This window comes from Haliaeetus leucocephalus, unplaced genomic scaffold, assembly GCF_000737465.1.
Source record: "Haliaeetus leucocephalus isolate CR32 unplaced genomic scaffold, Haliaeetus_leucocephalus-4.0 Scaffold351, whole genome shotgun sequence".
Classification (NCBI taxonomy): Eukaryota; Metazoa; Chordata; class Aves; order Accipitriformes; family Accipitridae; genus Haliaeetus; species Haliaeetus leucocephalus.
In genome coordinates this window covers 10,087,845-10,113,656 of record NW_010972787.1, presented here as the reverse complement: position 1 = coordinate 10,113,656, position 25,812 = coordinate 10,087,845, and the positions used below count along the sequence as shown (strand labels likewise).

The 25,812-nt window shown below is 40.0% G+C and overlaps 1 protein-coding gene across 1 annotated transcript in view; it reads right to left on the bottom strand.

Moving 5' to 3' along the window:
• Positions 1-456: 456 nt before the first annotated feature.
• The window catches only part of LOC104835008 (complement C4-like), a 48,874-nt gene continuing 23,518 nt past the window's right edge, over positions 457-25,812 (bottom strand). Inside the window, exons 18-41 of the mRNA XM_010572777.1 lie at positions 25,426-25,537; positions 25,128-25,198; positions 24,041-24,180; positions 22,703-22,915; positions 21,414-21,465; positions 20,799-20,879; positions 19,551-19,754; positions 17,984-18,059; positions 17,429-17,585; positions 15,787-15,882; positions 15,303-15,471; positions 14,120-14,286; positions 13,518-13,676; positions 12,871-12,930; positions 12,312-12,405; positions 11,384-11,552; positions 9,647-9,734; positions 8,939-9,013; positions 7,737-7,845; positions 6,671-6,760; positions 6,209-6,301; positions 5,356-5,439; positions 1,811-1,943; positions 457-659 (exon numbers count right to left, since the gene is read on the bottom strand). Of these exons, the coding sequence (XP_010571079.1) occupies positions 521-659; positions 1,811-1,943; positions 5,356-5,439; positions 6,209-6,301; positions 6,671-6,760; positions 7,737-7,845; positions 8,939-9,013; positions 9,647-9,734; positions 11,384-11,552; positions 12,312-12,405; positions 12,871-12,930; positions 13,518-13,676; positions 14,120-14,286; positions 15,303-15,471; positions 15,787-15,882; positions 17,429-17,585; positions 17,984-18,059; positions 19,551-19,754; positions 20,799-20,879; positions 21,414-21,465; positions 22,703-22,915; positions 24,041-24,180; positions 25,128-25,198; positions 25,426-25,537 (2,831 nt within the window). The 3' untranslated portion in view covers positions 457-520. The remainder of the gene's footprint in view (positions 660-1,810; positions 1,944-5,355; positions 5,440-6,208; positions 6,302-6,670; positions 6,761-7,736; positions 7,846-8,938; positions 9,014-9,646; positions 9,735-11,383; positions 11,553-12,311; positions 12,406-12,870; positions 12,931-13,517; positions 13,677-14,119; positions 14,287-15,302; positions 15,472-15,786; positions 15,883-17,428; positions 17,586-17,983; positions 18,060-19,550; positions 19,755-20,798; positions 20,880-21,413; positions 21,466-22,702; positions 22,916-24,040; positions 24,181-25,127; positions 25,199-25,425; positions 25,538-25,812) is intronic.

Below are 25,812 nucleotides of genomic sequence, written 5' to 3'. Positions count from 1 at the left end.
TACATAAGCACTCACAAGTAAAATCAGAAATTCACTGAAGTGCTGAAGCATGAGCGTTAGGAGCATTTTTCTTTCAGCAGCAGCATAACACAGGTTATACTTGGTAAGCCCATGAATGCTGAGTCTTCTTTCTGACCCATGCAAATTTCTTGGCCTCTTTAATGTACAGTGACAATGACTGCAGCAATTAAGCAGCTCTGCAAGCACAATATTTTTTTTCATTTGATCCCCTGCAGGATAAATGCACTGTTGTATAATGGATCAGGGAGACAGAAATTCCTGCTCTCTCTTCACCAGTGTCAGGGACAAAACCCACAATAACTAGTAGAGGAACTGCAATTTTTATTATATTACTCCCCTCCCATCTACAAGAAAATACCCTAGTCAGCAAAACAGATAGCAACCGAAGCAGCTCTGCAATGTTTCAAGTGCCACTCTGATGTACAGACTTTGCAAGAAAAATTCAGGCAGGAGCTGAGTCGCAGTCACCTGGATAGTATGTGGGGAGCAGAGCAATCCTTCAGAAGAGGCACAGGCTGTCAGGGATGTTCATGAAGTCCTGCAGCTCAGCACAGGCTTGCCGGTGCAGGGTGGTGCGGCACTCGCTGTCGTCTGGAATTTTCTCTACCCAGGCTTGTGCATCAAGGAAGTACTGCATCCTGAGTGCAAGTGGGAATGGGTAAAGAAGGTGAGACACTACTGCTGACTTGCAGCAAGAGGAAAGTGTAAACCTCATGGGGTCACATCCCTCCACTGAAGCATCTCTGAGCTCAAGATGAGTTATACTAGCCAAGAAACTTGCCTGAAACCTAGTTTCACCAGCAGGTTAACTGAGCTTTGAATAAAGTTTAGGAGGAGTCAGTGCCAAGCTGGGACAAACCTGGCTGTACTTGTGTTTTGAGTGACACCACGTGAGCTTGGGCTAAGTTTCTATTGGAGTTTTCTGGAGGAGCACAAAAAGCCCCAGTGAACACCAATGGGACACAGTGAAGGGGTGTTTAGATACAACAGAGTATCTCAAAATGTTTCCTTATTTTCTGTGGTGAGAGGCCATGTAGCATCTGGCATTTTATGGCTGGGCTGGAGAAGACTTTAGAGGTTACACCTCCACATGGAGTCTTTGGTCTTTAGTAGGCATCTGTTGAAGCAGGCATCCTAACCTAAACACTCACATTGGTGTCATATAGAGATGGAGAGAGGGGACCTTTTATGGTTTTAGGAAGTTATGTTTACAATTTGACTGAGAAGTTCTCCCTCCTAGAACCTTCCAAAGGCACTACCTTTCTGCAGTTCACAGGGAAATTAAACATTTAAGATGGCTTCCTCGCTGATTACTTAATAGTCAGACTGAATTCCTCCTCAGATAAATTTCCTTGAGAAATGAGAAGATAAATTCCCAATAAGAAATGAGAATGATGTATTTACATGCATGATGTAACAGAAGCTTTGAGAGCTGCTTTTAGCCACAGTCCCACCCATTTTGCAAACACAGGAGTTGTGTTAGATGGAACTAAGTTGCAGTCGATGGAACTGTGTAGCAGTTCCCATTCTCCTTTTCTAGCTGTGAGTTTTTAACCCAGCGGAGTGATGGCCACATTTTGATTCTGTAAAGTGTGGGAACCAGGCTCTGCACATATAGATGAGCTGATGGATTTGGGTGGCTGAGCTCTTCCCCACAGCTTGCCTTTTGCCTAGAGAGTTAGTTAAGTTACTCTTCGCATTTTAGTAATGCCAGCAGAATCGGTCCCTAAGAAATTTGGCCCACAAATAGCAATAGCAGCCACTGCTGCTCAGAAACCACTGCACTTACTTGTTGTTGCAATCAACCGTTTGCCCATCTTTCCCCATGAGGAGGTACCGTTTGCCAGCGACCATGTTTAACTTGCATGTGGAGCGTGTTAGGAACTGTCGGTGGGCACCCACTTGGATGCTTTCATCGGCGGCTGTGGCATGAGAACAGAAAACCCCATGAACTTTTCTAATAAAGAGTAAAACCACAGCCCGCAGGACACAACACGTTGTGGTCATTTACTCCACTGCTAAGCCAAGGTAATATTTCAGTTGAGAGTTCTGGCTTGACACCAGAGTAAATAACCATGCTATGGCAGGACATATTTCCTTTAACATTACCTGACAAAAAGCCACTTCTGTCTTAGCTGGTTGTCTTGCCCTCCTCAGTAGTTGCTGAAGGAGCTGTTTTGCTATAGAGATCTTTCAGGCTTTATGGTGTTTGTTTAAATCCCAGAGATTGGAAAAAAAAGTCAAAGGAGAAAGAAAACTTGCTATCTTACATTTCAGATTTCTCAGGTCTTAAAAGCTAGCAAACTAAATTCAAATGTCTTAAGGCTCAACAATGCAGCAGGTAGTATTAAAACCTCACTCTCCTTAGTGCACCTGACCTGAACTTCACTGATGTAGCCTTTATGCTATTTCCTCTGAAGCTGATATGTAGGACATGCTTGGTGATCTCCACATTAAAATAACTTTGAAGATTCTGGTCTGGATTCTGGCCCAGAGGATTATTCATTTAAGAGCTGCACTGCCTGTTACAGAAGTGGGCATCCAAGGGAGAGAAGAAGGGTACTCACATACTGCAATGACATGAGAGCTAGAAAGAGGCTTACTCACCAGTATTGGTGAGTTGTTAACATAATGCATTAATGCATGTCATGAGGATACTGTGTTGTTTGGGGAGAACAACAGTTTTCAGAGTCCGTTTGAAAAAAAAATGCAGATAACAGCAATATTCTAATTTCTTACTCTCTAACTATAATGTGAAATGTCATGCACAACTGTGGTGACAAATTCAACTTTAAACCAGCTTAAATTACAGGTAAAACATCACAGTCCAGAACCTTGTGCAGCCTCTGCTTTCTAAAGTACTATATTACAAGTATGGAAAGTCTAGTATTCAATCCTAAGAGTAGAATAAAAACCTGAAGCAGGATATTTTAACACTAATAAGATTTCAGAAAATTTGATGTAGAGTGCTAATCTGTGAAACCTAGCACTAAGAACCTTATCTATTTCCTAATTAAAACTTGCATTAATTTTACATGTGGTACTTATAGGCCAGAGAAAAGTCAGTCTTCAGTATTGTATGCTGTTTTACATTTGCATTCTTCCAAAGAATAATACAGTATTACAGGTTTTCTCATCTAAGCCAAGACCTTTCTGTTGTTCCTATGCTACATGCTGTACTGAATTTTCATTTTGTTCAAGGAATGCAAAGATGGATGAGAATTACTTGAGAAAATGATGGTGTTATGCCTCAGGTTCATTATGCTTAAATTACCATGGTGTCTCTCAGTTCATATGCTTCACGAATGGCTTAACACAGTTCAGTCTCTAGGGATCATAAGCATTGCAGCTATTACTTTAATAGGTTATTGTGTAATCTCCAATTCTAAATCGCCAATTAAAAAAAAAAAAAAATTTAAAACATAATATTCTAATGTATCCAAGCAGAACTGAAGGGAACTAATTACTTCAAGTTTTAGAATCTATTGGAGGGGGGAGGATTCTGTGCTATTTTGCATGGGCCATACTGTTCCCCTAAAGAACTCATAGGACAGCATAAACATTAGCCATCCAAAACGCATGCACTAATTCTATTAATAATCAAAGTAATCTGAGCAGTGTACATCTGCAAGATTCTCTTTTGCTGACTCCCAAACACAAATGAGTGTTTCCCTCTGTCTTCTGAACCAACCCTTTATTTGCAAGGATTGATACTGAAATAATGCCAGGGGTCCAGAAAATGGTAATTTACCCTACTAATTCTCACCTATCCTTGGTGATGGCAACAAAGACCAACCTCTCTCAAAACAGCCCCAGAAAATACAAAAGATAGCAACTGTAGTTCAGTCATGAGCTGATTTGGATGCAATGTCTTGCATTTTCTTCATCATCATGGCTTCACGCCTCTTCTCAGCCTTTCCCAAGCCTGCTGAAATGCTCTTCATAGCCTACTGATGCTCATAAACTGCCTCATACAGCACAAACCAAAGGGGATTTTAAAGGGGCCAAAACCAAGGAGGTGGAAATGGGAGAAGTAATCTCTTTCCTTCAACTTCAGATTCAAAGGATGTTTCTCTCGGCTGCCAAGAAACAAAAATCTTTCCAGTGCTTGCCTGCAAGTTGTTTGTACAAATGTATTGTGGCCCAGAGCTCTAAATCCTTTTAGATCCTGTAGGTTTTCTGGAGGGATTAATGAAACTTTCCATCATGGTACTGTAATCTTCCCATAGCCAGTGTTTTGATCAGTAAGTACATTATCATTTCCCTGCTTATGGAAAATCCTGGGTATGACCAATGCTGTCTCTGGACTCACAAAGCGTGGACCTGATTTTCTGACAGGAACTGGACATTGGGCACAGATCACAAGTTGTATGCCATGAAGTACTGGGTGACATCGCCAGTCCCCTGGGCAAAGATCAAAGGACTGAGATAATTATTCTGTTCCGCAGAGGGAAGATTTTGAAATCTTTGAAGTTGCTTTTTAAAGGCAATATCTGGCTGCCAAACTCAAAACTGACAACCACATGATACCACAGTGGTTGAAGTCTGAGATGTCATCTGACAGCCTCTCCAGAAATTACTCTGAAGAACATCAGTGTTCACTGATATTGATGATAAGTAAAGTTGACATGGGGACAGCTGGGATGGCAGGCCTGCAAAAGGATGTTGTGTGAGAGCAGTGCAAATCTGTACACTGCATCTAAAGAAATAGAAAGTACTCTTTGTGTTGTTATCACAATTATTAAATCAAAGTTCTAGTTTTCCTTTGTTCACTGGCTTTGGGCAAGTCATTGTAGACAACTCTTAGCCTGTTCTGCAAGGGTTGCAAGTGCTTAATAATTAATTAACAAGCACTTCAGCTCTTCATCTTATATCAAAACAGAGGTCAGTGGATATTTCCACAGTAGAAAAAAATGTGGCCGAATAACAGCAGTCTATAAAGTGAAATTGTTGATGCAGAAGACCTAATATCCACACTATGCATGTTTTTGGAGGGTTTATCTTAGACTAGCTCCAGTTTGGAGCCATGGACTGAATGCATCTGGAATGTGTCTTCTGGTTTATTTTCATCTGAAAGGATTGAAGCTCATGGACTCTGTGATTGCTCCACAATGTGAACCAAAGTGACCTACCCTTGAGCTGAACTGAACAGTGAGGTAGCTGCACCAAATGAACCTTGCAAGAAATCAGTCTTCTTGCAAGCCTAGTGTAGAAGTATATCTGGCCCTACTTTCTACAGCAAGAGAAGGCATCTGCATGGCTTGTACTGGCTAACATTAATCAACCTAGTTTTCCTGCAGGTGAATAAAAGGAGCCACACATTTTGATACTTACTGGCTTTAAGGATTCTGTGGATTTTGGCCTCATAGTAATCAAAAACATTCTTCTGTGTACTATTGAGAAGCTCCACCTCATATGCTGCAACAGACAACAACTGTGTGAGGCCAGATGGAAACATGACATTTCATCCAAAAACTGAAAAATGGGAATGCTTTTACCAGATGTCTATATAAAGGCTGGTGTACCATCTATTCACAAATCATGGAGGTATGAAAGACAACAGGATAGTAACCCTGTATGCCTAATATGCTTTTAGAAAGTCAGGTATGAATCAACAACCTCTAGATTTGTATACCATTTGTGTATTTGTTTTAAAAGAAGTGCCTATATGATTAGGTTTTCACTTTTTTCCTGTCATTCTGTTAGCACCTAACTTACCAAAGCTGCTGAACCAGTTTTTCTTCAGTAGCTCTTCCATCTTTCCATCCAAAGAAGAGGTCAGAAAGGCAAATTAACAAAGGAGAAAATATTTGTCTAGCTCTGCAGAAAGAGCTGCTGAGCTATGGCATGCCGTGCAAAGCCTACTCTTTATCTCCATTCTGTAACATTAGGGGTGTAGGGGATGGTGGTGCTCACACCACAGGTCTTTTCTAAACCGTGTAACATAATGTTGTCCATGCTTCCTTCTCCCAGCATCCCACTGCATCTTTCTGAGGCCTTTCCTTTTCCTCTTCACCCCCCTGATGACTGCTATAGCACACAGCTTCATTTCATCTCCTCAGCCTCTAGGCCAGATACAAAACCCAACTCATTTCAGGAGAGGTCTGGGCATATAAAAACCCCAAATTTATCTTCATTAAAAAGAACTACGTCTAAACTAAATCGACAGTTGTCTTTCCTGCCTTACCATAATCCGTAATAGGGTGGTAGCAGACAAAACTAAAGCGTGTGGTTTGTGTTATGGCTTTACTGAAAGTTGATCTTTGTCTTGGGCAGGGACCTAGAGTAAAGAAAATAAATGATACATCTGTCTCTGTAGGCATGGATATCTAGATAGATATAGTTTACACAAGCTCATTCACTCAACATTATAACAGAGAATAAAATAAAAAGGCAGAACAACTTTCTTAGAGGTGCGGTAAAGGGTTTTTACATACGTGTGCACATGTATATATACATTACATTCAACTGTCAAATCAATCCTGGATATCTTAAAAAAAATATATATTCTATTTGGTACCGAACATACTAGAGGATGCTTTGTGTCCTGTATTATGCATTAGGATAATTGTAATGGTCCTTTCTGGGCTTAACAATTCTCATGTTAATGGTTTGTTGAAATAATTATCTTCTTTTAGACTGGCCTTACCTTCTGCACACTGGCAAACATTGGCATGGCACACCTTTGACAGCATGGCGCTGTGCTTAGGAGCAGTGTAGAATACACTGCACTTTCTGTCTGTGGAGAAGAAACAAAATGGCTTGTCTCAGAGCGCTCAAGTGGAAAAGTCTATGCAGTAGAAACTACATTTGCAGATCAACTCTCCCCTGGGTCCAGAGAAACCAGAGCACTAAGGGGTTAGATACACATCAGCAGTCCAAAAAGACCTTTAGCCTAGGCACGTAGAGTGCAGGGGTCACCTTGCCTTTCAGCTGGGCAACAACCTGGGGTTTTGCTTCTGGGTTTTGGGGGTTGTGGTGGGTCTGGGTTGGTTTTTTTGGGGGGGGGCACATGACAGTTTTTGTTTTTTTTGTGTGTGTGTGGTTTTTTTTTAAAGTTATACTTTTCCCTTTTTTTTTTTCTTTCCTCTGAAAACATCTATCTTAAAAGCATATTTAGACCATAGAGCTACAGTGAGCACTGCACTGTTTCAGAATAATGAGATAGGGTCACCAATAGTTAGCAGTTTAAACCTAGTGTAAACTGTCTTGGATCCCTCAGCTTCAGGCAAAGTAGAGATTTGACCTAATTTTCAAATATTGTTTACATAACTCTGGCAAATGAGGATGATTTGCATTTAACCTTCTTTGAATGGGGAATGAGATTGGTTCCCCCAGCAATCACAGTACATAAGCCAAACCTCTAAGGCTGCCTATCTTAGATGCATAGAAAGACAGCCTGACCAAAAAGATAATGTGAGTGGAACGTGCTTAAAAGCACCATGAGAAACAGGAACTCAGGAAACCTGATTTAAAAATCCATGAGTGTAAAAGTTTGTATCTTCAGTCCATTTGGAATAATGGACCCTTCCTGAGGATCTCTATTTAGATGATCTTAAGCCATGGTAGTAGAAGACAGTATTCAAGGCAGGTTATTTTAACACTTGACAAAATCACATGGTTTCACACACTACATCAAAACCACCTTTCTATAGACTGGAGTTTGTTCTTGTAACTCTTTCAATCAGTTATATATCATTTTTCTGTGCCCTTACCAGGGTTGTAAAAATCATAAAGGATGGCATTTGCTGGCTGAACCAAGCCCATGGGATTGATCTGCTTTGCCCCAAATGATATACAATCTGGTTCTGGTCCGCTTGTGAGCTGGAGGAAGAAGGAACAATAGTTACGATGAGTAAACTAACTCTTTCTCCCCAGTCAGTTCCTTATTCATTTGTGCCTGTACTAGCTGTTGAATGCTTGTTTCTGATGGCATAGGTAAGTTAATCCTGATAGCTGTATCCTCAACTTGAAGAAGGCATTTCCTTCCATGATTTTACTGGGAGATTTTGTGGATGAGTTAAGACTGGTAAAGGTAGTTTTGTGAGATGTGTGCAGGTCTTCTCTGCCTGAAACTGTCTGATCCAGACTCACTCCATCATCACCACTTTGGGGTTTACTTTTCAGCTTTTGCCTAAAGCCACCTTGCACTGGAGTAATGGGTGTAATATAGGTTCGCAGCCTATCCTGTACTGGTGGCTGCCAGTATATACATTTTCCTTAGTAAAATGCTAAGGTCAGGGACAGCTTTTGATCTATGTAAAATACACAAATTATCTAAGACAGTCATAACAGCAATAACATTTATATTTTTTAATTTGTCTATTATCTTATATTTTAAAAAAATCATTGCCCTGTGTGTGCTTTCTACAGGGACCCCCCCTGCTTTGGCTGTGGAGGTGAAGCAACTCAGGTGGGTGAAGTCATTATCCAAAATATGGGGAAATATACACAGAAACTAGGGGTTTGATGTTTACATTTGTTTGTCACTGTATGGATCCTGATGCAGAAATACTGAACTTCACATGCAAGGTGTCCATGTGGAATTTACAGGACCACTAGTTAACACTTTGTTAATCTTGGATGAAAAGCATCTCTTCTGGCTAGAGAAGATTTCTTTTTTTTTTTTTTTTTTTTTTTTTGGCCAAAGCCAAAATCTCAAACATGGACTACATCTCCTGGAACACAGAAAGGCGGAGGATGAAGATACATGTTTCTCTTCTTCCCCTCCTCCTCCCTCTTTCAACTGAGCTGTTCAATAATAATATATGACAGGAATAATATATCACAGGAGTATATCAATAATAATATATCACAGGAAGGCAATGGAGTGTGAAAAATAATGTTTAAGAGTAAAAAGAAGTCTATATATGCTATCTGAAATGGCAGAGATTGGAATATCATTGAGTTCGCTTACCTCACCAAAGTAGAGCAAAACCTTTCCTTCCTTGTACTCATAGTGCTGAATGTATTGGTCTGAAGACATCACCAACTGCAGGAAAACAAACAAACAAAAAATTCAGAACAAAAACCTAGCATAATAGGAACACCTTTGCTACTGCCCTCTATATTCTGATTTGCTTTGTTTAGCTGTTTGCTTTATTCTGCCCTCTTTCTTCCTCCCTAAAGAAAACAGTCCCTGAGAGCATGAACCTGGGCAAACCTCCCCCAACCACGCAGGCTCCAGAACCCAAAACTCTGTTGCCACATTTGCAGAGTGCTGTGCCCCAGCTCCCTGTCACTGTGCCCTACCAGCAACTGCCTCTAAAAGATGTGCTTGCATTCCCTCTTGCAAGCATAGGACACACTGTCCTGGCATGTTGTGGGACAACGGTGTCGGTGGGGACAGCAATATGTGTTAAGAACAGGCACGTATTTAAGTGCCCTGCTGAGCCTTGCCCTAATTTCTATTACAAGGGACTAAGAAGGCTGAGCTCTGTTCACCACAAGCTTTTCATTTCTTGTATATATTCAGCAAATATTTTATCAGAACAAGAATAATGAAAATATATCTATCCAAACTCTGTTTTGCCTTCTTTATTCTGTGGACTTTGGAAAGGTTTTGAAAGACACATTTTCTATAGAATAAGCTATAAAAGATTGCACAGACAAGTGTGTTTCTAACCTGTTCGAGATCCTTTGTGTCAGGCTCTAAGCCACTCAGCAGAGAGAGATCAACCAGGGACATCTTTGGTGCATTGGAACCTGTGGACCTTTATAAGGAAGACTGTCAGCAGTGAACATCTGCTCTGAACAGCTAGCTTGCTTTGAAGAGTTTGGCTCTTCAGGCTTGCTAATGGTGAAACAAAACATTTTGCTCCATTTAACTTTCCTAAGTGGATTTTAATTTGAAAACTAGCTGCCTACCTCATTAAGAGTCATGAGGCAAAATTAGTCATCTAAACTAGTCAAATGGTCACCCAAAACCCAGGTGTCTTGCCTAAGCTTGTCATCTAGGCTTTCTTTATAGCTGATAGGCAGAAACAATCACCTTCAAAGGACAGTTCATCCCACCCATAAAAGCACTGTTGAAGATAGGGAAGGCAAACAGCACTGACAAAGTGTCTGGTTCTCTATTACCTAGAGTGGAGATAGGAAAGGAGTTTATCCAAAGTCTTCATGGACAAAGTCAAATTTACATCACCTTTGCTGTCCAAGGCAAAAATCCTCATCACTCTAACTATCCATTAGGTATATATATTGGACTTCCAATCTTTTCTACTTCCACATTCTCAAAAATCAGGTAGTTGTGTCATTGCTGGAAAATGAAGTTGTTCTGCACTCACATAGACTGCCTTGCCCTAAGATATTCTACATACACTTAGCAGTACTTCAGAAACTTTTATTTTGGCACCCTCTTTTCCCCATAAGGGATGTACCATGGTGCAGGGAACAAGTATGGTGATGTAGTCAGTGCTTTCAGTTTTTCTCCTGTGTCTTAACTACAACAAAGGGATCTTCACATTACTGTTTAAGCCTCACCCTAACACTCAGCAGTGTCCTGCAGAACAGTGGATCTGATAGTTGATAAATGTTACATAGCAATTAATGGGGAAAATGATGCTTCAGCCAGCACACAATTCACTGAATACATGTTTAACTAGGGAGAGTGAAACTTGGGAATTAGGGTAAATCCAGCCCTCCCCTGCCATTGTTCATGCCACTGTCTGGGAGGGGGGATAAAAACCACTGCCTCCGAGGCTTTGTCAAAAGTCAGTGGAAAAGCTAAATTCTACTGGGGAGCAAAACCTAGCACCTCTCTAGAAGGGGAACTCAGGACAGCCACCACTTTGTGCTTCTGTGACCCTTACCAGACTGTAAAAGGGAGCAAAAGCAGATGTTTCAGTATTACTCTGCATGGGAGGATTTATTTTTCACTAGGCTCTGCCCTTGCTTACTTCTTGATTGCCACAACAGGATATCCCTTCTGCCTCCTCTCCTTCCCCAAACAGTAGTAAACATCTTTTCTTTTTTATGAGGCCAGAGTGTGACCATGAAGAAGTAACAGCATCTCTCCAGAAACTGTAAATCTGTTATTACTGTATTCCAACTGTATCTACTTTATTTAATGAAAGACTTCTTCCAAATGATTAGCCAGCCAGGTGCTTTAGAGTCTCCCCAGAGTTTGATGGGGCAGAATCTGCAATGGACATCTGAGGTCTATGTAAACCACCTAAACCTAATACATTGTGTGGAAACCTTTTCTCCTGCCATGGGAGAGAGGACGCAGACTCACCATGTATGCATACTCAGAGATCACCAGGTTGGATGGTGAGCTTGTGGATATGAAGAGGGTGACTGAGTAGGATTACAAACAAAAATGAATGCATTTTCTAATGAGGAGCTGATCTTAAAGACCCACCTGACACAGACCTTGTACTGCAGCGACTCTGATTTACTGGGAGAGATCACATCCCTTTTCCTTCTGCTGTGGATATCAAACCACTCTATTTCAGACAGTGGCTCAAATGCGCTGTTTTCTGTGGCAAATGTGTCCTCATAGTCTTCATTTTCATCAGAGTATGCAGCTTCTGGAGGTGACAGACACAATCAGCCATGCACAAATTTGACTGAAGACCTGGTAATTGGCTCCGTTTTGTATAATTATAAATACCAGTGGGCAGTCATGGCACTTCTATGGGTTTTATAAAAGTTTGCTGTACACCATCTCAGTATTTCTAATTAATTCAGAGTTAAAATTTTAGGAATAATTGTAGTAAGAATAACCAGCAGATCTAGCTAAGAATGGGGTTTAGGCTATGCATACATATGTAAAGGACAATCCCTGCCTCCAGAAGTTAGCTATTCAAACAGAAAAAAAATGCAGACATAGGCAGAGAGGATGATGAATACACGCTTCAGGGGATGGAAAACAGAGTCTTGCTCGTATGAAAATCCTATGACAGATCTGCCCCCAAAAATTTTTAAGGCCACACGGTAGGTCCCTTATTAGCCAGGGAACTGCACTGGGGTTTCACCTCGTGGTAGCCAGGAACACTGTGAAGGGAGTTTACCTCGCTTTCCTCCCAATTAACAAAGAAGCATTACTGTTAGTACCTGTATATCTGTTAGGTACCCACTGCACCTACAGTCACTCAGATAGTTATTAAACTATTTAAAAATATTAATAAGCTGAATGAAACAATAAGTAGGCAGAGTTCAGAGGCCTCTCTCTTTCCTTGTTTCATTCATTTATTCCCACTTCCCAAGGCTGGAAAACCATTAAGTATCATTAGCAGCTGGCCAAACTTGTCACCTCTGAGACCCAACCACTTCCCAATTTCACTCACCAGCGTACTTAATGCTCCCTTCCATTTCCACTGTTAAAATCAAATCGTTACATGTGTTGTTCTTCAGCTCAGAAGACCAGTACACTTTTAATATCTAAGATGAACACACAAACATCAAACCACTAAAAATATAATTTAAATGACAAGAGATTTACTGCTCCAGGACTTCAGCAAATGTTGATGGGACATGGAAGTGCAGAGAGAAACACCAGTCTCCCAGAGACACAGACTAGTCACGGAGGACTGTTGTGGGTATAAGCAGGAGAGTTCCCATGTGCAAATCACAAACGGTGTGGGACCTTTGAGAAAACTCTCCATTCCCAACCACAAAGGGGTCTTTCAAACTCCAGCTGCCTCTATCAGCATTGATGTTTCATGGACTTAAAGTTAAAAACAGGAAAAATTGACTGCCCTCAGGGCAGTCTGTAGGCACCAAATTTTAGAAATTTGGAGGTAGGAACACAATGGATGAAGCCACGGCAAATAATTTCTCAGTCTGTTTTCAAAAAGGCATTAAAAGAATTCCAGTTGGACTTTAAATTTCTGATTTACAGCTTACACTCATTGTCCCATTTCCTCTGCCATGTACAGACACTTTCAGTTTTCTCCCAAGTTCAAACTGCAAACCAAAGAGAGAAAAAAAAAAATTTAGTCTGTGCTCAGCATTTGATTTATTGTTTTCCTGTGATCTTGACGGTCTTCTATGCCTTTACTCCTCAGAACTGGTGTAGGAAAACCCTTTAGCTATGGAAGCAGTTATGAGACCTCAAGTTTCATAAGATTTTTAATGTGCTGGGCTGGTGCATCTTACTCTGCTGTTCTGGGACCCAGGAGACATTTTTTCCCAAGTTCACTCTCTCCTCTGTAGCCTGGATTTGACATTTTCACAGGTCCCAACACACTGAATATTAGAAGATTCTCCTTATTCCTCATTCCCTAGCAAGACTTGGGCTCCCGGCTGCTCTTCACTACTGGAGGAGATTCACGTCATCAAAGTCCTTGAAGAAGCAGGAAAGGGACTCTAAAGTGTGCTGCTAAGCATCTGTTGACTTTTTTTTTATTTAAAAAGAGTCTGTTGTCTTACAGATTAAATTATTAAAAAATATTATAAACCAGCTACATCATGATTGCTTAACATGAGAAAGCCTAGGGCAGATGATCCAATGTTTCTCCTGTTTGAGGAAAAAAACCTTGAAACTTGTGTACCTCTAGCTCCTTCTGAATTGCTTCATCAGTATCAGTCAGAGTAATACTGTAGTCTTCTTGTCTTCCAGGTGTTCCCAGTTTTACAGTCAGGTTGGTGGAAGCAGTGTTCAATGTCTGTATGCTGTATGCTGACAGAGCTTCTAGGGCCACCACTGTGTCCTAGGTAAGAAAGAAATACAAAAACCATAACAATTATGCCAGATTACTTCAACATCTAAGATGACAGGATCAGTCACCTGGAGCTATTCTTCAGTTTTATGGCTTTTGCTGCTTTGAAGTTTCCTGTATCTGCCTATTCCTACCTATGCAGACTATTTGTTTCATTTCCCAGCTTCTTCTTTTAGCATTAAAATCCTAAAACCACTGGAGTTCTGACCTTCGATTATCATATGTCTTCATAAAGACAAAGAATCTTTGCTAGCTTATAACCATTTTATTTTGGCCCATTTTTTATTAATGAGCCAAAATCTTTAGTGCTTCATACACCGAAGAAGTTCAGGATTAACTGTTACGATGCCTTCAATTCTAAATGAACATGTCTTTATGGGGCTTCTGCTTTCTTCCCTCCCCCTGAAACTCCTCCAGGAGTGGTGGTCAGGCACCTGTGTAGAGCAGTATCCTCCACCATAGTTCCTTCTTTCTGTCAGCCATGTAGCAATAGGCCTTGCGTACTCCATGTCTTTCAGAAGCAATGTTTGAAGCAATGCATAGGCAGTGGTTTCCACTGAGACCGCATCATTGCCGTTTCCCCAGTAGCGCTGCTGCTTTGCTGCAAGAAAAACTCAGTCTTGAATCCCCTTGGTAAAGACATTTGCCAGAAATGATTATTGTTCTACACAGTAGATACTTCATGTCATAGAGCTGAGGAATCACAAGACACAGATGCTGTCATGAGAGCAACAAATCAGTTGGGAAGCAGAGATAATGGAAAAAGGAATACACAAATTTCATTTTTTACTTATCCAACCATCACAGTCTAATGACCCCATTGTACAGCAATGTCCATCTGATGGAGTGGTAGCGTTGTGTCTGGTGGTCCCCATGAGAAAATAGCATTAATTATGCCCACAAGTCCAGTCTTGATTAAGGAGAAGCATATTCCCTATGCTTAAATTATGGCTATTAAACCATAATGTATTTATCATACGAGTTGGGAGAAATTAGTAGCATGGCAGCACAGCCACACAAGGAAACGACTCAGCATTAACCACAGCCACACACCGTGGGGGGAAGAGGTGACATCCACGTGGAGCTGGAAAAAAGCACTCAGAACTGGCGGGGGGGCTTTGAAAGCAGGTGGGCTTGAAAAGACATTTCCCTCTTGATCACAAATCCAGTCTGGACTACTCCCATATGTAGCTGTTCACTCCTATTTATTCATCAAAATTTCTTCTTTCTCAGCTGGCTTGGAATTGTTTTTTTTAATGCATTTTACGGGTTTGGAAATTTTGATAGGCAGCAAGGGAAGCAGAAGAGGTAAATGACTATTTACCATGGTTTTGTTCCAATTCCAGTATCAGATGAGATCATGATCCAAACTTCACAATGCTAAGTTGTTCCTTTATAGTGATATTAATTATGCAAATTACATATTACAATTTCAACATTGACATATTTAATTATGTAATTTAAATAATTAAGTATATTACAAATATGCATACAAGCTTCTATAAAATTAAATGGTCTTCATTTACTGGAATACGTTTTGTTCATGTAAGAGTGCTCAAAGTGCTTTAATTAGGAAAAGTACTTTCTAGCTGAATTTTTAAGAATGATTACCAGTACCTGCATCAAAAACAGAACAGCTCCTTAACTTTTCTTTAGCAAACTGGGTTTCTTCACTATCAGACTGCACAAGTGTCAGAGCATAAGCAGTGATAACTGTAGAATAGCAGTTACTATTTCTTGAAAGTTGATTTTTCATGTAAGCCACTGCTCCTCTAATTGCTTGTACCTGTGAAAACAGAATGGATCCATCTGAAAAGGGCATTCAGACCGACTAACTGTTACTGCTGGTGAGAGTACTAGGAAATTAGAATACTTTACTAGAGTAATTTTTGAGACAATTTTAATAATTTTTGCTTAGTGATTAAAGCCATTGAAGATGGAGTGCGTAGCTTGAAACACCTTGTTGTACATTAGGCCATGGCATCTTTTTCTATCCACCACGGATGTAAACAGACCTTCACCTCCTCATTTGTAGTACTTTAAGGTAGTAGGGTGGACATGCCATTGTGCAATAGCCTTCAGACTTAAACAGGCTTCCTACCACATCAGGTGACTTGTAGACCTGTAGAGTCTGTTGCAGTGCTATAGTTACAAAGGCTGTCAAAGCCAAATCCTCTTCTGCTGACCCAATGCCACCCTGAAAGATAAAACATGAAAAGGAAAAGTTAAATGTACACATATGTGCTTATGATTAAATTTAGAAAATCACTTTTCATGAAGTCAATGACCTTCTTGTCAAACCACCTGACCACAGACCATGTAGTTTTACCCTTTAATTTTGCTCAGTAACTTGTGTCCGCCTAAAGTATATCTTCTAAAATGGCAGCCAGTTTGCATTAAACAATATTAAGAGATTAGGAACCCACTAAGTCCTTCAGCTGGTAATTGAATATTTAATTATTTAACTTCTAGTTTAAAATCTACAATTTCTCATTGGAATATTCATGGCTTCAATTTCCAAACACCAGTGTTTGGGTTTTTTTTCTGTTTCTCTGCTACTCCCTATAGAGTAAAGAGCCCTCTAACACACAGAACTTTTTTTCTGTAAAGGTATTTATACACCATTATGAGAATAATTTCTTATTCCTCTTCTTGATAAACTAAACACAGTGCCCTCATTAGCATTTTAATTCCTATTCTTCTTTGTGATTCTTTTGCTTATGCTCTCCTTTGACAACAACCTTAGGATCTTCAACAGCCTTTGACAACAACCTTCTCCTTCACTCAGCCCCAAATATTTATCCTTAGGAGAAGGATAGGTTGTTTGCTTGGAAAGACTTAAGTCTCCGTACAAAATTATCATGCACAGCTCCTGAAGCAAATGTAAAATAGAAGGTAAGTAACTCAGCATGAACACAGGTCAAAAAAACCTTTGGCCAGTTCTTGAGCTGGTTTTTTTTTTTCCCCCAACAATGTTGCATCAACTGTGGAACTGGCTTTGAGGGTGAAAGCCTTACTAGTGATTTGATAATGATCATTAATAAAATTAATAGACTTTTTCGTGTAAGATCACTACAAAGGTATCTGCATTTTCAATGAATTTTGGAAGATGCACATTGTTTTCATATCCTAGTTGCATGGAGAGTGTAAGGATTTCGTGTTTCTGGACACTTATAGGGGATGTGTAGTCTAACGTATGCAATTGGAAATTCTGATTAGGTATTAAGATTTTATTTTTTTTTTTCACCACAGGAGTGGTTAAATACTGAAACAGGTTACCCAGAGAGACTGTAGGATCCCCATCCTTGGAGATACTCAAGACTCAGCTGGACATGGTTCTGTGCAACCTGATCTAACTAGACCTGTTCTGACCACAGGTTGGACTGGATCAGCTCTGAAGGTCCCTTCAAAACTACATTACAATTCTATGGCTCTATTGCCTTTGGCAATAAAAGGCATAAAGTTTTACCAAGCACAAAGATCTCAGAATTGATTTTCTAAGTGCTCTAGAGGCATAGGTCAGCTGCAAAATATATCTAAGACTGGAACAAAAGATAAAGGTAGTGCAGTGCTAGCTATGTGTCTCTGACATAACAGACCTTTTAACAACCTCATTTTACATTACAGATTTTCCACTTCTTACATTCAATATTTCTTTTCTTTAGATACATTTCTTGTTACTCAACAACTCACAATATTTCTTTCAACCCCTAGCAGCCTTAAATGTGCAATAGATGGCCTACCTGCATCTTCCTGTCCAATACGGGGTGATGGTCGTGGAATGAATCATCTGCCTGCTGTTGATTAATCAAGTAGGAAATCGAGTTGCGTATGTGACTATCTTGGACACTAATGTATTCTCTGCACCTTATGAGTACTTTAACAATGAATGCAGTTAACCTGCACAAAAGAAAATGTTCCAAACTTGTGCTGACATATATTTATAGGAGAGTATATTGACAGGAAAAGAAACATACTAATTTTGTACATAGACTCATATTGAATACAGTGCACTCACTGGAACCTAGTGAGTTATCATTCGACATCAGCATGAACATTTCTGCTCTGTGGCAAATGCAAAATAATCAGTGGCTCATACAGATCTCCTTCATCAAGGACTAAACATGCTCACAGACTTACATGGCTGACTATCCATGACAAAAGTATGTAGGTAACACCATGCCCACCAGATTTTGAAAATCCGTCCCCCCGGAAAAACTTCTGATGCATCAAATGATAATAGAGGTATTTGGGAAAAACAAACAAACAAACAAACAAGCAACTGAAAAATACCTTACCATACACTACTGGGGGTTGTTTTGAATGCTCCATAGGATCCATCCACCTTCTGAAACTCAAGCAGTCTAGTATAACCTGCATGAACAGGACAGCACATAACTGTTCAGAGAACAGATATATTTCTTGGGCATTTTCTTACATCACTTATATTAACATGTACATGTTCAGTATTGACTAGTGGAGGAGTACATGGACACGTTCACTGGTACATTAAGGAGGAAATGACTGGGTCAGCAGGCCTTTGACACAGAAAAGGCACTAGGCTTAGAAGGTGCTCTGTCTTGTTTGACTTATTTGAGCCATGAGAATAACCTGAAAACTGCATGTGTCTATAGTTAAAAGGCATTTTCTGTGTAGTGAATCTTGGGAAACTTATTTCCCATTACTGATAACTTTTCAAGCTGTTGACTTTATGGTGCATGGAATCAAAAAATATACAAAACATCATTGCTTGGGTCAGACACCAGCTTAGAAATCATGAGTTGTGACCTCTGATCTTGACTGCTATTTTCTTGATAAAGTCTTTATCATAGCCACACAACTCATTTTCTACTCTGGTGAACTTTGATGAGAATCAATAAAAGCATAATATAGGGACTAAATGCTGCTGATAATACCAAATACTCATCAGCAGGATCTCATGTCACTTTAGGCAATCTTAGATAAAGAGGCAAAGACCTCCATTCAGCAACTGTTAGCATGTTTTTAATCGCTATTTATACCCTTATTTTTCTTGATGAAATGTGTGACACGTTTTCTGAAGGTCATGAAGACCAGTGCATTATATTGCTTCATGCTATGTGCACACCACTACAGTTAGAAAGATCAGCTGTACCTGCTACAATACTGATAGCTCTTGGACACTGTGTTAGTGCCTGTGAACTGGAACACCTCCACTTCCACATGCTGTACATGTACCTCCACTTCCTGGCTTTGCTGTACATTTAACACCAGCTTTGGGTCACACCTCTCCCTCCCTGGGTTGGGGAGTCCAAGGCTGTTGGAGTCATTCTAGCTCATGTAATGAATACAGGAGTGTGGAAGAGAAAGTGTCAATATCATGATTACCATTGGGAGTTTTCTTAGTGATACTCCACTTGCCAATGATAGACATCTCCAGCAGAGATACTGACATCCCAACTGGCCATCCTAAGCACTGTCTATTATCCATGGGGAGAAATAAGCATTTTTAGCACATGATTCATCTTGATCTATTTTGCACATCTACATTAGGAGAAAATGATCAACTGGCCTTTGCTGTCCATTTGTTCTGAAAAGAATTGTCATTGATCAGCTCAGATTTTACTTTCTACCTCTTAATTAGGCAAGAGAGAGGGTGGACTGTGAATGTCAATACTGTACAATGTCAGATGTAGGCAATTAGTGACCTGAATCCTCCTCACCAGTTCTGTTTCTCATGTCTGTCTGCAGATTGTCAGAGGCATTTCTGCGTGTCTGTGTTAAAACAATGCTCCCTCCTTTGGCATTTAGCAATGGTTAGTGTGCAATGCAAAAGGATAACAAAGACTGTGTCAGTTGGTCTCTGGGGTTTTTTCTTCTGCATACCTTTTTCAATCATGTTAATGGCTTCCTCCTTCCGTTCAGGATTAAAGTTGACCCACTGCTCACTGGCATCCAAGTACTCAATTGCGTAGACTGCAGGGGCCATTTTCACCATTGTTTGCTCTGCACAGCCTGTGGGCACTTGAATAAGTTTCTCAACTCCAGTGAGACTAAGACAATTTTCAACAGGCTCATCCATAATACTCCCTGTTGTAAAAAACACAAGCCACAGTACACATGGTATTTAAACCTGGTTGGTGTAACATGAAGAAAGGTGATACTAACTGTAGGTTGACATTCCAGCATAGCCTGATACTTCTCATTATTAAACGCTGTTTTCAGCTACTTAAGACTTTGTAAAGCTGGAGAACAACAAGGATAAGGCGCCAGGCCCTGGGAAAGCTGGAGAAAGGAGGCTGGGGCAGTGAAGAAGCACGGAGGAGAAAGAGTTCTGAGGCTACTGGAGGCAGGTAAGCAAGGAAAGGAGCAAAGACTGATGCTTCAGGTTCAGGCTGAAAAAGTCTTGTCAAACCAGACCTGATCCACAGAGGGCAAAAAGATCATGCCTTAATCACGCCAAACATTTTGTGCAGACTTTTTTTTTTTTTTTCCTCTCTGTAATTTTCTCATTTGATTAATTCAAGCATCCCCATACTTTAGAACACGAGATTTGTAATGGAAGCCAATAGCCTTTGTGTCAAGAAATATTTTACATTTTCTGGGAAAAAGTGTTTCTATCATTAATAAGAATACTTGCTAATAGATGTTTTTAAAATACGTATGCATGAGTATACATATATGTATACTATTATTCGATTAAATGAATACAGGATTGTACAAATCTTCTCTTTAGAAAAACAGAACTTTCCAGAACTTAATACATCAGAGTCAGGCATCCTTATTTCTAAAGCAGATTTCTACAGACCTACGTGCAGTGTGGGGTTGTTAGAGAAGGTGAACTCTTCCCTTCTCTGGCCTTCCCATAAAGTTAGCCTGGGCACAGTGAGGCAGGATGGACCGCATAAAGCTATTATATCCAATACAAGTGAGAAGGAGTAATTAAAAAGGGGAAAGGTACTGGATCAGCCTTGGGGCTGTTTTGTTTTATGACGTGGACATGTAGCACAGACCATTTGAGTCATAACAGAAAAACTAGAAGGGAATGGAAACTCGACATTGAGGAATGAACAGCACAAAGGGGCATGTGTCTTGTCACCTGTGGAGAAGTTATTGACAAAAAATTACATTTACCTTTCAGGCTAACAAACACGTGACTATCAGAACCTGGTACCATATCAGATGGTCTGTTCAGGTCCAGCGTATGGGACTTTACTGTAAATAAATAGTAAATAGAGATCTACATCCAGACTCTTTAAACATAAAAACATACAGTGTAATTTTAGAACATGCTTTTCATTCAACATCTCACAGTTGATGGCAATTATAACAGAAATGTTACCAGAAACATTAATGGAAATTTATGAAAAGAAATATACTTATCTTTCTTAAATTGATTTAATTTTCAATCATTAGCAATATTTTTTGTCTTGAAATGAGGCTTTTTTTAAATACCTTTTAAGACCCATTAGTAAATGAAACAGACGCCTACTTAATATTTAAAGAATGCTACGTTGAAACATAGAAGTAATACAAATCAATTCTAAACATTTAGAATGAAATGATTTTTCTTTCCTGAGTCTTTTGCTATGTATTGGATGAAGAGATCTGTGACAAGTTCTGGTCAACCAAAACAACGTTTGTATGTTAAGAAGTATTTCACTGCACCCATCAGATATTCATACCAGGCTTTACACCCCCATCCCTGCCTCAAACCTCATCTGTATCTAATTCTTTTGTGTAACTCACAGCCACTGTTAATGCAAATGGTCTTTTCTTCTCTCTGTAGAACACCTTCAGCCTGTACAATTGAGGAAAGAAAAGTAAAAACTTCTGCAAGCACTCACACCTGAAATTAAGCAGTGAAAGCCACAATCTCTGCCCTTGCACTAGACCAGCAGGTGGCAGAAATAAGTTATTTTGGAGTGAGATTTCTCTCGAGGTAAAAACAGTCTCCTAACTGAAAGGCTAATAAGCTCTATTGAATTTTTGTTATTATTGACGTATTTCCCTGGATGAAATTCCTTCAGCCCAAACTAACCCAGAAAAATTAAACTTCAAAGTTTATTCTCAGCTTTGTGAGGTGTGCAAGTGAAGTTCACAGGTAGACTCACTTTTATAAATCTCTCATCTGTGAAACCCACCAAGTTCTGCATTCATCTTGTTGGTGAAACTTAAACTTTTTTCCCTTCTGATTTCCACACACCCCTCTTCCTACGGTTTCTATTTTAATAAAGCTATTTTAACAGACACTTTTAGTGTTTTGGTGTACCATTGAACTCTGAGACTGTGTCTATCTCTAGAAAAGTTATGGTCTGTAACAACAGCAGGTTCCTGGCATCCCATGCCTTATCTTTAGCTGCATGGCTATCCCCTGACATTAATGGTGCAAGGATTTATATTCTGCACTTTTTGTGTGGATTGAAAATAGGCTTCAATGGGCTATTTCGGTGTAATGACTCTTCAAGAGTCATCTTTTCTAAAAGGCTCCTCCTTTTCAAAAGAGAATCAAGGTATTAAATAATCAATACAACATCTTTGTTTGCCTGTATGTGTTTTACCTATGCAATTGTTAAGGTTGAAGATCCGTTAACTAGAAAGAATAAAATAGGGTTTAACTTTATGACTAGCAGAGAGTATTTCCTTCTCAAAATATTGCTAGATGGACACCTTCAATCTTGGCTTCATAAGGGAAAAAGAATTTTTACAAATGCTGATGAAGCAGGTGTAAGTTAAAGATTACAAGATGGGCATTGACTGCATGAAGGAAGCTGTTGCTATGTCATGGATAGGAGGATGCCTTTTTGCTGTAGAAAACAATTCTTTCCATATATACTACACACAAGCCCACCACAGGGTTAAATTTCTTCCCCATGCTCTAGCTCTACCCTTGCTGAGAAACAGGTTTCCTGAGACTGTTTCCATCCTTATGTTTCTATCATTTCACTCCCTTGACAAGAGCTCCACACATAGTGAATGTTATATTTGAGGAGAAACATATATTCATGAAGTGCCTGCCCTCAACTAGTTATACCTACCACAACATTGAGGTTCTTCCTAATGCTATCACTGTGCCCAGAAATGGTGTCAAAGGCAGTAATAATAATTGGAATTTCTCCCACAGTCAGAGGGACAACTGAGAAGTAGGCTGGTGTTGCAGAGTTCCCCTTAACCACCAATGTCAGCTGCACAGCCTTCTCTGTTGCCTCTGCGGTGCACAGCCCCTTCACTGCATCCATCGTCACTGTAACCTGCAGGGACAAGGTAATGCCTGCGATCAGGCTTAGTGCACCACCGCGCAGGAAAAATACTCCAGCTCCATCATGTCTAGATAAGAATGGGAAATGACATGACAAATGGGTATAACAGGAGACTAGCTTTTGCTTAAAAAGGAAATAGCAATGCAGACATTTTGCAAAACAGAAAGTGTTTTTCATTTCGCTCCCCTGAATTTACTATTCTCCAGTTATAAAATGGGAAAACTTTTTTCACCAAGAAGTGATCAAATGCTGGCACGGCTTGTCCAAAGAGTTTGTGGAGTCTCCCTCCTCAGAGATATTCAGTATTTGACTGGACAAGGCCCTGAACAACCTGCTCTAACTGGACATGCTCTGAGTAATATGTTGAACTAGACACCTCTGGAGATCCTTTCCAGCCTAATTTGTTCTATGACCCTGTGGTCTGTTCATCTACATTCATTGACTAGGGCTGTGAAGGTAAATCAGCTAGTATTTCTTCATTACACTAAATTTGCACTATAGTTTTGGCCTATCCCTGAACCACAGGGAAGTAAGAAGGATAGTACATTTTTATACATCCCAGCTCTATGCCATTCAACACAGTTCAGAAGGTGCTGGTCAAGCAGAGCTCGCTGAGAGATCGGAAGAAATGAAAAAAGAACATCAGCCTGAGGATGACGGAGGCCCTAAGCCCAGTGACAACTGTGGCCATATGCAGAGCTGGATAGGTGTCACAGGCAGACAAAAAGTGGCTTTGCATTGTATGCACAATGAATTTTGTGGCTAACTTATTGGATTGTGTGCTCATAATTTACCTTTGTATCTTGTATACCTGCTTTATCAGCAGCTGGGTATTGCCAAGATTGGCAGGCAGCAAAAACATAGCTGGTTGCTTCAATGAAGGGGGAGAAGACAAAGAATTTGGCTGTGTAATATGGTAAATAAAAATCTGTTTTATATAGTAAGTTTGATTAGCAAGTAGAACCAGATCCTGTCCTTGGGGAGACTTTCAAAACAGGAGCATGATGTCTGGGCTGTAGGAGGTCACTGAAAAGTGGCTGGGTCATTTACATTATTACATAGCCATGCATCTAGCTAGGTAGATGTGTATAGCACAGCAGTTGGTGGTAATACTACCTGGAGATCGTTGGGCAGATAGTTGTAAACCACTGCTTTTATTTCTAGTTGTTCATGGCGTCTGACTGAGTATGGTAATCTCAGGGATACAAAAAAGTCTTTGAAAACTTCAAAGGTGTGGGGGTCAGCTATGCAAAATCCTGGGATGAGAAAAAAACAGAGTTTAGAATTACACACTTAACATCAGCTGATAAAAAGTTAAATGTCTAATCAAAACTCATTGTCTGGGCTCCCCCAGAGTCAAGAGCAGGAGAGGAAGACAGTTAGATCCAGAAAACTTTTCAACTCTTTCCCTGAGAGATCTGTCTCAGGGGTAGATGATTTGCCCTCTGGAGTCACTGCCATGGTTTTCGATAGGTAAAATTTGGCAGGAGTGTTTGTAGCTTTTGTGAGAGACATGTGGCCCAGCTTTCCTGCAAAGGCCATGTTTAAAACACAATGACCTGTCCTCACTTTCTATAAATACACTCCATGCCCATTGCTGCACCCCTGGATGAGCCTCCCTTACCAAAGGGGAGTAGGCAGTACCAGGTGGACCCTTTGTCCCTCCTGCATCGTCCTCGTCAACCCCCAGGAGCTCCCAGAGAGCAGCACCTGGGAACATGGGCTCTCTGGTGTCCAGCCTTGATGATCTTCTGCTAGTCTTCTGGTGCTCTTTTCTTCTCTGGCTTTCCAGAGACCACAGACCCTCATGCTTCTCTGAGCCGGCCAGAACTTGCTCCCAGAAATATTCAAATAAAAGCAGTGTAATTACCGCTACCTTTCTTGTGGCTTCCTGGCCATATGGAAGCTAAAATGAGATGGTTTATAGATTGGAAAGAATAAGAGACAGTTTTGATTGTATAATCCATCCTCCTTCAGAGCCCACTTCATGTTGTTTTTATAAATATGTATCTATCCCTTAAATTCTAGCTGGGCTTTAAATATGGCATGAATGAGAGGAGTATACATCATGATCAAAAGACTTGGTGTTTTTCAGCACAGACTGTTTCACTCTGTCAACATAATATTGTATCTCTGTTTTAAAAAATATACATTCTCTATTCATCCATACAAAGACACCCAATAAAATACCCAATACTTATACCTTTTTGGGGAGATATGCTTATTGCCTGAACTTCCCAGGTAGTTATAGAGTCAGGAGCAAAATTTTCTACACTAAGAAACACAAAATAAAATGTATTAGGAAGGATGTATAAAATTTGAACATTGTCATTTGCTGAAGCTTGAGTATTGTAAGGGAAAATAATATTCCCCCAGTTGTGGAGACAAAGTACTTGCAAATATTCTGAAGTCCTCTGTATCAGATAACACATAAAGCTGATATTTATATACATTTTACTGTACACATTTAGACATATTCATCTAGTGAGGTAATACAGTACCTATGGTTCCCAGGGTTTTTCACTTCTTCAAAATTCCACCACCAGCTCTCAGGAAAATAACTGCGCAAGTTGACAGAGGTTTCATCAAACAATTCTTCATGGTCATCATAGTCTGTAAAACAAGAGCAGAAGTCTTTGGCTGCTGACCTTACACTCTTTTGCAGGGAGTCAGTTTGTCAGAGAGAAAGCAGCATGAAAAATCCTTTGAATGAAAAGACCCATCTGGGTTCCAGCTTGTGCATTAAAAAAAAAAAAAAAAGCTGAAAAAAAAGAAGCAATGACCAAAGATTGTCACTGAACAAAAGGATAATTCTTCTTTCCAAGTTCAATAACTACATGCTACCAAACAAGAAAACATTCTCCTTTAGGAATGCATAGTAAAGATGT